This window comes from Helianthus annuus, chromosome 17 (genome assembly GCF_002127325.2).
Source record: "Helianthus annuus cultivar XRQ/B chromosome 17, HanXRQr2.0-SUNRISE, whole genome shotgun sequence".
Taxonomy (NCBI): domain Eukaryota; kingdom Viridiplantae; phylum Streptophyta; class Magnoliopsida; order Asterales; family Asteraceae; genus Helianthus; species Helianthus annuus.
The window spans coordinates 181,864,466-181,880,162 of record NC_035449.2 but is presented as its reverse complement, the minus strand read 5'-3'; the positions used below and the strand labels follow the sequence as shown (position 1 = coordinate 181,880,162).

General features: G+C 34.9%; 1 protein-coding gene and 1 long non-coding RNA gene across 2 annotated transcripts; one reads left to right on the top strand and one right to left on the bottom strand.

Annotated features, from left to right (window-relative positions):
* The first annotated feature begins 4,170 nt into the window (after positions 1 to 4,170).
* Positions 4,171 to 7,027, top strand: LOC110925903 (glycosyltransferase BC10). Its single transcript, XM_022169702.2, has 2 exons — positions 4,171 to 4,710; positions 6,338 to 7,027. The coding sequence occupies exons 1-2, from the start codon at positions 4,216 to 4,218 to the stop codon at positions 6,980 to 6,982; spliced, it is 1,140 nt and encodes a 379-aa protein (XP_022025394.1). The 5' UTR covers positions 4,171 to 4,215; the 3' UTR covers positions 6,983 to 7,027.
* A 196-nt stretch (positions 7,028 to 7,223) lies between these two features.
* On the bottom strand, positions 7,224 to 10,027 carry LOC110923342. The gene is made up of 3 exons (XR_002583996.2): positions 9,248 to 10,027; positions 8,621 to 8,733; positions 7,224 to 7,858 (listed from the first exon to the last, which is right to left on the bottom strand). It is a non-coding gene; the product is annotated as an uncharacterized LOC110923342 (long non-coding RNA).
* Positions 10,028 to 15,697: the final 5,670 nt, after the last annotated feature.

Here is a 15,697-nt window from a genome sequence, read left to right as displayed (position 1 = left end):
GTCTGTAGATCTTGTCAGGCTGGGTCTTTAGGAGCATTTGAACAATATTTATGTTTTGTATTAACTTAAATCTGAGTTGTCGGAACAGAACTACTTGTTTGGATGTTATCTGTAATAATGTATTTGTTTATTCGGGATACGGTATGGGACGTATCTTTAACTGGATTATATAGATAGTTGTTATGGAAACTTCTGAACAATCTGTTTCGCTCAGTGCCACGCCCCGATGATTCCGCCATCGGTTGGGGTGTGACAGTACTTATTTTATGAATGTTTCGTAAAATTTGTTTAGAATAGAGTGGAGTCAAATTGTGGTTTTTTTCCTTTTTTTCAAAAGCTTTAATTAATCTCTTTTAATTATACATGTCAACTTTTCCGTTATACATGTTAACATTTTCTATGTATGAGCTGGGTCACATATAATACGTTATGTTTGTACGGTATAATTTGATTTACTTTATTTTTTGATCCAATCACAATGCTTATATAGGTTACACTAAGTTCAATGAGATACATCGTAACGCGCATTTTCATATGGTTAACGCATTATATAACGTTTGGACTAATACATTCGATGTTTGCGACGTATCTGCGCCGCAATGCGCGCGAGTCTTATTGATAGTTTAGATAACTTTGTATAATTTAACTATTAATGAATGATGAGCATGTGCCCTCATATGTTGGTATTACATTGAAAGAGAAGTGCGACATTAGCAAAATGTGTCGGTGATCCGTTGGTAATCTGTTGCAAATCATATTAACCATCGTATATGTATCTCATGGCCATTTACCGAAGGATTTCCATTGGTAACGACTTTCACCAACAGATTGCCAACGAAACCGGTCATTAGTGATACTCATTTGTTTTGTAGTGTCAAATGATACATATACCACTTGAGATCAGTATTTAGGCCGAGTCTCATTCACCATACTACTACCTCCATCTCTTCCATCTCTAATAGCTAGGTGTTTCATCGATGATATATTTGTTTTTCGATGACTCTCATAGGGATCGAGGCCTCGGCCTCGAAATCTCAGAAACAACAAGGAATGGTATAACCCAATAAGCAAGACCTACTCGATAAATCCTTGTGTCAATACATCAAAGTATTAAACTACACATAATTTTCAGTTTTTATATAACAGCAGTTTAGCAAAATTGATTCCAAAATATATAATTTTTTTTTCAAAACTTAAATTGCATTTTAAAATACAATTCATTTTTCACGACAGAATACCCTCAAAACAATACACAACTAGTTCATTTTTTACCTTTTTATTCATTAATAAATAATTCAAAAGACTGCTCTACAATGGTCCTATATACCTAAGTTTAGTAGTATATTCTTACACAAATATTAAATGTAAAAATTAAATAAAGTAGAATTAAGTATTTTTATTGGTTGAAATTTTATCTTTTTTATTCTTACAAAAAATTTCTTCTAATTTGAACTCCCCACTATATATAGGGTGGTGGTCCATTAGCAAAGGCAAAACCTTTAAAAACACATAGGTTGGGAAGGGGAATATCTTAGATTCAAGTCTCACAAACGACATGAGATTAAAGAAATTAGCCATACACTATATAGAAACGGTTTTATTTTTAAATTTCAACATATAATCATTTTTCAATCTGGAGTAACCTTTAATTGTTTATTTGTCCTCACTCGGTCACTCTTGATGCTTCCCGCCATTATGAAACAAACTTTTTTTTTTTTTTTCTGAAAAGTGAACTTCATTAGAAAACGGGTGCGCCCTCGAAGCAAGGGCCGTCAAAGAAACACTTACAAGATATACAATGGATTAATTAAGAACCCAATCCTTCCAAACAATATTGGTAAATTTAGACATACCTTTTAACCACAAAAAGACCAAGACTTTACCATCGCGACAACCTCAACGACCTTCGGACTCGTCCCCTGGAAAACTCTAGCGTTCCGAGCTTTCCATAACGCCCAGCATGTAGTCATAACAATCCCTCTTATCACTTTTTTAGCTCATTTACATCCTGAAACTGAAACTTGCTGGTGAATACCCAACAAATCCTTAAAATCAAAAGCCATAATTGGCATAATTTTACACCAGTGACCCACTGCTGACCAAACACCGAAAGAAAAGCCAACCTGTGAAGAGATGCATCACGCCCTCCTCCACCGTATCGCACAAACTACACGAACCATCTTGAACACGTCCTCATCCACGTATATTTTTATAACTTGAAAACTTTAAATATATTATATCGTATTATATCATTTTTGGTATCGTTTTTGTAATATCATATTTATAACTTAAATTGTTTATAATTTAAAATTTAGTATAAAAGGTTTTTGTGTCTTAAATTGATCATAAGAAAGTGATAGACCGCATACAAATGTTAAAAAGACAGATTAGTGATAAGTTGCGAGATACGACTCTAGCAGTCGTGATCCTTCCTAATATTTACTAAACTTCAAATATAGCTTAGCTCTGTCTGTTTCATTCACATAATAAATCAGTGTTGTGAAAATCACGATTAGTCGGTGATTAATTGTTAGTCGGCCAAAGGCTGGGTAATTTTCCGTTAATCAGTTCATTAATCGGTAGTCGGGCCTAGTCCCCCGGCAAAAATCGGCGATTCCGGCCAAAAACCTGTAAATTCCGGCCACTTTCCAACCAAACCATGTGAATTTCTGCAATTAATTTGTATACTTAAAAAAATGAGGTGGGGAAGGGTTAAAATTTGTCTACTTTAAAATATTTACCTATAAAAATGTGTATATGTATACATAAAATTGAAAATTACATATAAACATCCTAATACCATTAATCCTGATTGATAGAGGAGAGACATCGTGTAAGAAAGCAGTGACAAAAGATTCATAAAGTAATACCATTTTGTTCTAGGTTCGTTCTTGATCTTTATAGGGTTCTAGTTTCGTTCTCTTTTTATTGTAGTTATCATTCTACATTTTAGATTATATGCTTTGTTGAGTAAGACGTCAAGAAGCAGTTGATTGGTTGTAAGTTAAAAGGGGTTTAGAAACGTGTTTTTGAAATGAATAAAATTTGGATTTTTCATGTTCAAACAAAAGGTTTGAACTAAAACTTTATATACTATTGTTGTTTGGGCTTTTTCCAGGAGATGTGTTTTAATGAACTTTACTTAAAAAAAAAAAGGCCTTTGTATACCATGTTAGAAGATCTCAACCTAATGATGACAATTAAAAAAAGAACAAAAATACAGTAACATATTTATGAAATCAATTAAAGTGCGGATTCCATTTATTAGAAGATCCCATATATATGTACATTTACTATTTTACCACTTGCGTAGATTCATAATTAATTGGTCACAAGATGCATGAACATAAACATGATATGCACTATGCACACATCATGTTAGGAATTTATATTTATATACAATAATTTATAAATAATACAATCAAATTATTTAACTTTTTTTACTAAAACATTTCAATAATAACTTTTTACAATATATATATAAATATATCCGATTTCGTTTATAACAAATCAAAAGATGACAAATATAATATTTAACATAGTTTTTTAGACGAAACGTCGAAACCGTAAAACTTGAATTACATTAATAGTAAGATGATTTAACGTTGATCCCACTCCGCTTTCAAAAGACCATTTGAAAGCGCTTTCAACAGTTGTCCAAGAAGACAAGGTTGACGTCATTTGCTAACATGTTTTTGAACATTTGATTATCCCGATTTATGTCTTTGAACTGTAATTAAATATCTGACTATTCTGAGTCATTTTAATAGGATGCCTAAGAATAAAGTTAATGACGTTGGGCATAAAATACAACAGGTTCATTCACGTATAAAGGCCGACATCACACTTATCAAAGTCAGCTCTGATACATTCAAATAATCAAACAGTCGAAAAAGTATACCGAGACAACCGTTTGTTACAAAGCTCAGTCGCCAAAACTACCAAACCACCGTCTCAGTCTAATAAGTTTTAACCATTGGGTTAGTGTGAAATCAAAGGGAAGGTTTAATTTGTAAAAATATAATATAATATAATACAATAATGTAATAATAATAATAATAATAATAATAATAATAATAATAATAATAATAATAATAATAATAAAATAATAATTTGAAAATATCCTTTAAGAAGAACGTTGATGGCTTCAACTTTTTGAATCATAAACCCCCTTCTTCTCCATCCGCCATTTTCAAAATCCAATCAAACTCAACAATGAAGAGCACTCAAAATCTCCTATCTGTGATGCTCGTCTTCGCTTTCGGTTTATTTTTCGGTGTCACTCTCATTTTCCACCTCAAAGACATCTCATTCAGTCTCCGATTCACCCAATTCTCTCTCTCCACCACCCCCTCCGCCACCTCCACCGCCGCCCCTGCCGGAGTAGATTTGGTAGCACCACCGTTGCCGGTTGATTTGGGATTAAAAGGGTTCCTGAAGCCGCCGGAACTTATGCACCATATGACCGATGAAGAGTTGATTTGGAGAGCTTCCATGGTTCCGAAAGTTAGAGATTATCCGTTTGAAAGAACGCCGAAGGTGGCGTTTTTGTTTCTGACCCGAGGTCCGGTGGTGTTGGCGCCACTTTGGGAGAGGTTTTTTAAAGGGTATGATGGTCTTTTCACCATCTACGTTCATAGCTCCGATTCGTCGGCGAAGGTGACGGTACCGAAGGATTCCGTGTTTTACGGCCGGAGAATTCCGAGCAAGGTAAGTATTTTAGGGGCGTCTTAGTTTGTCATTAGAAAAAAAAATCTATTTATTTATTATTATTTTATTTAACATGTTTTTTTAGAGTAAATTGTGATTTTAGTATTTGAAGTTTGACCAAAGTTGTCACTTTAATCTAAATAGTTTTTTTTCTTACCATTTTAGTCTAAATAGTTTTGTTTTATTTCATTTTAGTCTCTGACTTTTATCATTTTTGCCATTTTCATTGACCACCACCACCTCCCACCATCCACCCCATCAAAACCTTCTATCATTGCCACCACATGCCTGCACTGTTTGTTTTTAAAATCTTTCTTTTTTAAAAAAAATTGAACAGTTCATTTTTTATCTTTCTTTTAAAAACTATATGTTTTATAAACTTTTTTTTGAAACAATTCAATTTTTAAAGTCGTTCAGTTTTAAAACACGTTTATTATTAAAGCGTTACTTTTAGAACCGTTTTTGTAAAGCATTCCTTTTATTTTAAAAGCGTTATTTGATTCGTTTATCTTTTTCAAATTCCTCTATTTTTTGGACTCTTTGTTTGTTCGAAATTCGTTCATTTTTAAACCTTTTTTTTATTAAAATCATTCGCTTTTTAAAAACTTATATTTTTAACATAATCTTTTAATACCTTTTGTTTTTTTATAAACGTTGTTTTTAAAATCTTCGAAAAAACCGTCCGTTTGTATAAAATTCTTTATTTTTCACCTTTCGTTTTTTAACAATCGTTTTTTAAACTTTGTATTATATAATTTATTTATTGTCGATAGCAAAAATAAACTTCAAAAAATGAACGATTTTAAAACTCAGAGGAATTTAAAAATGAACGATTTTAAACAAACGAACGGTTTTTTCAAAGATCTAAAAAACGACGTTTATAAAAATAAAGCATAAGGTACTAAAAATTATGCTAAAAATATAAGGTTTTAAAAAGAGTATGATTTTAATAAATAAGAGGTTTAAAAATAAAGGAATTTCAAACAAACAAACAAACGGTCCAAAAAAATGGAAGATTTAAAAAAAAATAAACAAGTCGAATAACGCTTTAAAAATAAAAGTAACATAGTTAGTGTTAGGGGCCAAAACCGTTATAAAATGTAATCTCAAGGTCTGTTATGTCAAAAGATTCCTTGTTGGACTGAAGAGGTTAAACTGGTTAAACCACAGGGGCCAAAATAGTAATTTACTTTTTTTTTAAGTTAAATGCCATTTTAGTCCCAGTGGTTAGGGCCATTTTGCCAGTTTAGTCCAAATTTTTTATTTTTCGCATGTGGGTCCAAAAAAATTTCACTGTTGCCATTTTAGTCTACTGTGTTAACTTCATCCATTATTTATGTTAATGAGAAGGGCGATTCAGTCATTTTATTTGGCCGAATTGCCTTTCTAGTTAACAGAATTACATATAAAATGACCGAATTGCCCTTCTGGTTAACAAAAAAACTAGATGAAGTTAACCCAGTTGACTAAAATGGCAACGGTGAAACCTTTTTAGACACACAGGAGAAAAATGAAATATTTGGACTAAACTGCCAAAATGGCTCAAACCACATGGTCTAAAATGGCATTTAACTCTTTTACTTTTTGTTGTTAGTTTTTAAAAGATTTGGGATGTGTACTTTTGTAGGATGTTGAATGGGGAAAAGTCAACATGGTCGAGGCCGAACGTCGACTACTAGCAAACGCGTTGTTGGATTTCTCGAACCAACGATTTGTTCTTCTGTCTGAAGCTTGCATTCCTTTGTTCAACTTTTCAACTGTTTACTCGTACCTCGTCAACTCAAAGCATAACTTTGTGGAGTCCTATGATCTGGAGGGGGCCGTTGGTCGTGGTCGTTATAGTAAGAAAATGGCCCCCATAGTGAAAATTAAAGAATGGCGAAAAGGGTCACAATGGTTCGAGATGGACCGTGACCTGGCCATTGAGGTGATAGCTGACAAAATGTACTTCTCAGTTTTTCATGACTTTTGCAATGGTAAATGTTATGCAGACGAGCATTACATACCGACATTTGTCACTAAGAAATTCGGGGAAACGAATTCTAATAGAACTTTGACTTTTGTTGACTGGGCGAAAGGCGGACCCCACCCAACTAAATACACGAGAAACGATGTGACTAAAGATTTTTTGATGAAGTTAAGGAATGATAAAAGTTGCGAGTATAACGGGAAGAAAAACCAAACATGTCACTTATTTGCAAGGAAGTTCACATCTCATGCTTTGGATAGATTGTTAAGAATTGCACCAAAACTTATGCAATTCAACCTATAGCTTTCTTTTCTAAAATGTTTATTTTGATTTATCTTCTTGAAATTATTTTATTCTATAATTGAAAAGGGAAAAATTTTCCCTTTAATCTGTGTTACATTAATATATTTTGAATTATTAAATTTCCTAAATCAATAATTAATGAAATTAAGCTAATTATGAGATAACATTCTAAATCAATTTAACTAGATTTTTTACCGGACGCGCGTTGCGGCGGCGTAGACGCACAACATAGAAACATAAGTAACTCAATTGCGCTTTGCTTTAGCATACGACGAAAGCCAAAATTCAAAATCGGCTGTTAACAAATACAAAAACTGCCTCTAATCCAATTTAACACAACTTTAAGTGCTCTAATCATAAATATTTGAGTTAATAACACAAATAGGTGATATATAACATGAAGATACTTGAATTATTTTTACAAGAGGATACTCTAGTTCCAAGCATTTCAAGAGTTAGACCTGCCTGGATTTGTCCCAGCCGATCAATCGCCAATGTTTCTCGACTCTCCGGCTTAGAGAAATCTTCTCACCCTTGCTAGTACACACAATTGATGTCAGCTGAAGTTTTGCTAAATTGTTCTTAACGGACAAAACATGTGCCGCAGTACATACATCCTATGTTAACAGCGAACACTGCTAGATAGGTTCAGACAGTTTCAAGATAAGATCTTAAATTAATGCCCATAACCGACATACCTTGATAAAGACCGCCATCTCTTGGTCCATCCAATATGCTTCGTCAGTTACACATTATATACATGAGACTCCCCTCACATTCTTGTAATGGCACTTAGTTCCTTTGAGAATGAGTCAAAATTTAATCGTCCACCTTCCTTTATAAGTCGTCATTGACATTCGGGCAGCAAGAGCCATGCTGCAATTAGAATACAATAATGTGATTAAATAATAACAAATCAAATTTGCATCTAATTAACCAGCTATAAGGACCAGATCTGAAATATTATAAGTAGGTTAAATAGAAGTAAAGCAAATTGCATCTAATTAACCAGCTTAAAAAGGACCAGATTTGAAATATTTTAAGTTGGTTAAATTTAAATAGAAGCAAATCTAATTAGTAGAACATAATTAACCATCTTGAAATAAAACAAAAAGGAATACCTCTGCTTCATATGGTTGTAAAGAATGCTTTATGTACTATACTAATAGCTACAATATTTCTTACTTACAGACATAAATATCTATAATTATAATTAGAACATGAAGTCTTATGTTGCATTTTAGCAGGAACCATGGTTAGTTACTTGGTTGTAGTTAAATGTGAAGAAGAATAGACCTCACAAATCTGATCCGAACCAAAAAGATTACAAAGTATGTGGTGTGCCTAATTCAGCAAGCAAATAAAACCCAAAATAGAGTTTAAGGCCTCTTCTAGAGCTTTTTTTTCATTGAGTACGCTCACCAAATACATGTAATCATGACCCCCTTAAATAATTACACTTGCCAGTCAACATCCCTCTGCATATCCCATTTTTGGTTTAATAAGCAAGATTGTTCACATATGTGTTTTCATTAAAATATTGCCACATAAAAATCAACCACTTATTAAGAAAAAAAGTAAATAAAACAAAAGAAGCACGTACGTTTACTCTACTTGTAAGCTACAAAATATATATACCTTACGGTGAACGATTGACTCATGAAAAGCATAACCAAGAGACTGTGTCACCCACAACAGCTCATTGTGTGGAAGCTGCCCAAATCTTGCAAGTAGCGGAACCATCCCAAGGTCTATAATACATGAATTTAGATAGATTATTATTATAAAACCTTTATATTCGTAATAAGTATACTATATACGATATTAACATCTACCAACATCAATTAAATGGGACCAAAGTTGAGTAAGCGGCTGGCACTCAATCATGGAAATTTGCTAAACTCAACCACCAAAGTTGAGTAAGCGGTTGGCACTCAATTATGGAAATTTGCTGAACTCAACCAAGGGGAGTGGCACTAATCATGGAAATATGTTTATATTCAGGAAAAAAACTTCATGATATTCTTTTAATTCATCTGTTTATTTCAATATAGTCAACTAACACAAAAAATAATACCAAGATATTCACTTTATGGTTAATGTTTATACAGTTTCAAAACATATTAAGCAATCACGACGTATGAACATTGGTGGAATTGAGTACAAACAATAAGAATTCGCTGCAAAAGACAACCGATTGAATATAAATAAGAAATAAGCCTAAAACAAAATAGCAACCTTAAACGATCGACAAAAGAAGTATACCTGCTTCTTATCTAAGATGAAAACGACAGAAGTAACCATAGCGCCTATTGACAGAGTCGAATCCCCCCCGCTAATTGTTACCGCCGACAGAAGTAACCAGATTTTCCACACCCGAACCATCTTAACATTGACGCCATCTATTCCAATCATCTCCGACGAAAAGTGTCACCGTTGTAACCACCATCATCTGAACTCATAAACAGATCGCAGGCGCCGTTCTTTTCTACTACACTTGCAAGCGACACATGTTAAACCCTAACAATCGTCACCGTCTCCGACTACATCTACCACTGACGGATCTTCCACACCCGAACCATCTTAACGTTGACGCCATCTGTTCCAATCATCTCCGACGAAAATTGTCACCATTGTAACCACCATCATCGTAACTCATAAACAGATCGCAGCCGCCGTTCTTTTCTACTACACTTGCAAGCGACACATGTTAAACCCTAACCATCATCACCGTCTCCGACTACATCTACCACTGACGCTGGTCACCGTCGACAACTACCACATCCCTTACTCGGAACCACCGCCATCATCACCATTAATTACAAACATCATCGATCACCACCACCGACGGCGCCCGACGGAACCCTCAATGTCACCGTCGCCTGTAACCACCTCCGCAACCACCATAACCAGAATAAAATGCCCGGCCGGTCGGAAACCATGGTCGGCCTTCTTCTTCTTCTCTGATTCTCTCTCTCCCTCACTCTAAAACGGTTTGTCCCTCATTCCCCTTGTCTCTCAAGTTTTTTGAGTGTGGTTTTGTCATTTGGGGCTGCTTCTTTACACGCGAAATTCCCAAAACACCCCTGTTTTTACTGTTCAAAGCGTTCACTGTTCAAAGCGTTCATTTTTTAATATGTAGTATGCGTTCACTGTTCAAAGCGTTCATTTTTTAATATGTAATAGCCTAGTGGTATCTTGGTGGTGGGATAAGGCTTATGACCATTTGGTCATGGGTTCGATTCTCACAAAGGGGGTTTTTCCCAGATTTATTGGGTTTCCTCTTGAATTGGTGTATAGGCATTATATTGCCTAGTGGAGATGGATATGATCGGGTGGTTCTGCTGGTGGCACGATGATACTCCAGTGGTCCGTTAGTGATCCAAATTTACCGTTCAAAAAAAAAATATAATATAATATAATATAATAAAAGAGTATGATCCAACAATTTCATTTTTAAATGCATTAGAGCATACGAGCCGTTCATTAAAGCGCCAATTTTAAAGAGAATTGTGCAAAAGCTATAATGCACTTTTATATTTATGTGATACATACAATAGTTATATAATCGTCTCTCTTTTTCTTTCGCACTACTTCTGATTAACTTTCATTTCTGATTAACTTTCATTCACTATACATAATCGTATTATAAGGTTCACGTAACTCTTTATGTAAACTTTGTTTTATTTAAACAGGCTTTATAGAATTTATTTGATTACAAAAATACAAAAAAATGACACTATCAACCGATTTTACCCTTCTTTAGACAATTTTGAACCGTTTTATCCACTTGCAAGTCAGAATCAATGTAGTAAATTGACACTCAAAAAGCACATGTTTTAAAACCACAATTTCTGAAAAGGGTAAATTACACTTTTCGTCCTTTATGTTTGTAGCAGGTTGTAATAGATAACCTTTAACTTCAATAATTACAGTCATGGTCCTTTATTTGGAAAACCCGTTGTAGGTTTTGTCCTTTGCCCCTAACCTGGTTAAAATTTTCAGTTAAATATGACATGTGCGTTGCACATCAGGGCTATTTGGTCATTTTACATATTAAAAAATATATTATAATAAATAGAATAGAAATACTTTAAAACAATTAATTAATTATTTAATATATGTTTTATATATATATATATATATATATATATATATATTATATGTATCATTTCACATAACCTGCACATCTAAACCACGACTATCATCCATCTCCATTACCTCCACCACCCCACCACCACCGCCCCCACCCCTGACGACCACGAGCACCACCGAACCCTCAGTTCAGAAACCCTTGTAGATCTCAACCTCAGATCTTAATCTTAAGAGAAACTATCCTGTTTCACATCACCACCAAAACCCCCCAATCACCACCAACCCCCCCCCCCCCCAATCAAGATCTGCTGACTTGGAATGGTGACGACGCTTATGGTGGTCATCGCCAGTTCAAGGGAAAATATTGTTTGTGATCCAGATCTGGATCTGATTTACATGGTGATAGTGGTTCAACAAACGGAAGATAGATGGAAAAATATCTAAATCGAATGTTTATCTCAAAAGCCTAAATTGTTCTTAAGTGAATAGACTTAACTGAAAAATTTCACCTGGTTAGTGCTAAAGTATGAAAGGTGTACTGAGTTTTCCAAATAAAGGACTGTGACTGTAACTATTGTAGTTAAAGGTCATCCATTGTAACCTGCTACAAACATAAAGGACGAAAAGTGTAATTTACCCTTCTGAAAATGGTAGTTTAAGAGAATGGTAAATTAAATTTTGAGTCCTTGTGTTTTAAGAGTTTTAACCACTTGAGTCGAAAATCAAAATATTTAATGCCCTGAGTCCCTACAACCACTTTTCTTAACCATTTGAATCCAAATTTCTAACACCATCCACCAAGTCTGTTAACTACGAGAGTAATTTAGTCATTTACACAAAAAGTACAAGTCTTATATGCACATGAATACAATGAACAAGTCTTTAATGCATACAGTTTTAATATATATATATATATATAATATAAACACGCACACACATCTACACACCCTTTCTCTTTCATCCTTGCACACTTTTCTCTCTCTTTAAACACCATCACACCACCATCTCCACCACTGCCCCACCGTTATCCCCACCAGAATCACAGTTCAGATTTAGAAACCAGCAGATCTCTAATAGGCGGCAAAGGTGGCTAAGGGTCCGAAAGGACCTAGTCGTTTGGCCAGAAGAGGTTCCAATGGAGATGTTTAGATCTTGTTTTAGGGTCACCAGAAAATCATTGTAGCGACAGTGAGGTGGTTTCACGGCTAAGGTTGGTTAGAAAAGGTAAGAAAAGTTAAAAGGGGAGTCTTGGGTGTGCGTGTTTGTTGCGTTGTGATGTGAAGGAGGGTTGCCGGTGTGGAGTTGCAGGTCACTGGAGTTGGATTTCCTTGCCAGAGTAATGTGGGGGTTGCTGGAATCTCTTATAAACAGTTAATAAAGGTCAAGGGTTGCATCTACAACTTCAAGATAACCTTCAATTAACCTTCTTTTATATATTAATTTCTAAATTTTGAATGTGGGATTTCTTAATCTTTTTATCCAGATTTCCTGTGATCATGTTGCTGTAGATTTTAAGAAGACAGTATCTGCGGCTAAAATGGCGTTGAAACAAGGGATGTATTAGGGAACTGTCAAGCAGTAGATGCAGCTGCTCTAGTGATACATGAAGATAAATCCTGGACATTAGTAGTTTTTATGTTTTTAAGTGGTTTGTCAAATGTCAATCAATCAATTGTTGTTAAGTTGTTGGATGGTTTTGTTTTACAGAAGTTATGAAGGTGTTGCGAGCAAAGCGACAAGCGAAGATGAATAAGGAACAGCCGGAAACAATTGTGGAAAAGGAAAATGATGGTAACGAATTGGAGAGTTCGAGTTGGGTGAGTGTCACACCCCGATTTCCGGTGGGCCCGGATGGGTTTAGTTGTGACGGTTGGGTAGCAGTTATCACAATTAAATAATAATAATGCAACAGAAGTATTAAGAGTAAAAATATTCATTCATCACATTAAAGTGTCGAATATTCAAAATACAAAGATTGCTCAATTGTTCAATAATAACCCACAGGCGGATCGAAGTAAACGAAGCATAGACATTATTGGCCATAAGCTAGGAGTTGCAAATTCCAATGCTTTTATCATAGTGACTCGGATTCCCAGCCTAATAGTCAAGGTTTGGTACCTGCAGTTTTGTCTTTTGAAAATGTGTCAGCTTTCGCTGGTAAATACAATTAACTGACTCATTTTGAAAATAGTTTTTCAAAAATGGTTTTAATACATAGAGAAAACCTATAGGTAATCATTTAATATTTCTTGGGATTTAGTCTTGTCACCAAATTTACATATTTGCCATACAATGGGAACCAGATATCAAACCCGGTCATTTTCAGTGCTATAATGATTAGGGTACACACCAAAGTTGAATAACGTGTCTTACAGTCGGTATGCCTACCCCGACACGTTATTCTGTATGGCCATAATAGTTCATGAGTCGGGACGCCCGGACACGGTACCAATAACCCCCAATTGTTACAATTATCAAATATAACGAATTAAACTGGGTTCTTACATTTATGAGCAATCATAGGCGACTCATTTATGTAATACCCGCTCCAAGTGGCGTATTCGCCATACCCCAAGTTTTCAAAGAAAATAAGTTAAAAGTATTTACCTTTTAGCTAGCTTCCAATCGTTACCGGTTTTCAAATACAATAAAAGCCATAAAGACAAAGTACTAAACTCAAGTCTGATTATATGGGGGTTCTATAGTCCAGAGTGAACAGATTTAGCTATCTGTTAGAATTTATACGGGGTCATAGGTTAGTTCCTTTGACACGACCCGTTACATAAGAATAAGATTAATCGTTAGGTTAAGCATAAATGATTAGAATGTGGTTTATACCTATCCGAGTGTATGGACTCATTGGATAAAGGTAATTTAAACCAACATTCTGATTTGGAATGATTTAAAATGGTTTTGACCCGTTATGCCTAGTTTATGCGAACTAGGTTCGCATAACTAGTTATGTGCATAAAGACGAGTACGGAAGGTCGGATGGGCATAAGACAAGTCTAAGTAGTAAAATACCTTCTTAGTTGAAGTACTTACTGTTATAAAGTCAATTTATAAGTTTAGTTTAGTTTAAAATCATTCATTTAGCTATTTTGACCATACAAGGATATTGTGGTCATTTTTAACATTATGATTACGACTTGTCATTAAACCCATCAAACGAACTGACCATGTGGTATAACTTCAGTGACTTATACTCAACAATAACATGGTTCTAAAAACAAGTTTAAAACAGGCCTAGACGTTGACCAAACGGGCCAGAATCAAAAGTCAAACTGCTTGACTTTTGACATAGAATAAGACCCCAAACTGAATTGAACAAGTTGAGCAGGTTATAATCACTTTATATTAGTTATAAAGCTTATATAAATGATAAAACGTCTGAATTTTAAGTTACAGAAACCTTTTATGCATTTTAGTCGAAAACTTCATGTTTTACGTAATATGCTCAACTTACAATTCAACTAGTAAACGTGATTGTCCGAAGGTATGATCACGGAGGGATCATACCAACATTATTATGATCACGTAGGAAAGTTCGGATTGAACTTAACCTTGACCCAAATGGTCAGAAGCTAAAGTCAAACAAAGTCAACTTTATGACTTTATCTTCAAAATAATTAAATAAAATGAAATTGCACCAAAGTAAACACTTACTTGGAAGTGTTTGGCAGAAAAGAACTTGAGAATAGGAGTCCTATTGTCCAGAGGAGAGCTCCAAGCAGTTTTAGAGTGAAAGAATGAGTATGAGCAATGAATGAATGAGATTCAAGGCCTATTTATACTTGAGGATAGAGCACAAGATCAATCCAAGTGTTATGATATATTGTAGGATGTCCCCAAGTGTCCTAAGACGTGTAAGGAGCAGAGAAAGGTGGCACAAATGTGAGAGAAGTGGCAGAATGGCATATGGCCTTGGGCTGCAAGCAAAACTTACGGACCGTAAAATATAAGTGCTTACGGTCTGTAAGGACCTTAAGCGCGCAGTGATTCAAACTAGCTTATGGACCGTAACCCGTAAGGCTTTGCGGTTTGTATACGACCACCAAAAATGAATTTTTAAGATTTTTACATGTTTAGTGCTTGGACTTTACATCTTTGGCCGTTTGGCACTTTTAGTCCCTATCTTTCCTCGTAGTTGGGATTAGTCGGAGATCCGGGACGCATTTTAGCTAACGCACAATAAAAATTTCTTTTTCTCCTTCCCAGATTCGGGATTAGTCGGAGATTCAAAATTCTTTTCAGTTAACGTTCAGGGTAGATCCTTCCTCCTTCCACATAGTCGGGATTAATTGGAGGTTTCTCCCTCTACATAGACGGGATTAATTGGAGAACTGGACACGTGTCATCACATAATTGGACGGAATTTTCGGGGTGTTAGAGTGAGCCATCTTCATCTGATTAATATTTTTACTAATCACTAATTAGCAATATATATATATATATATATGACTTTAAAAGTCAAAGATGAAGATTATGCAGTATCTTATATACTTTGTTCTAAATTATCAGGTGTTGGCACATGATAGAACAAGCAGGCAACGGCCCGGTTCGTTTTCAAAGTCAAAAACATGGAGACAGTCGTTGCAGAGTATCTCTGAGGCTGCAACT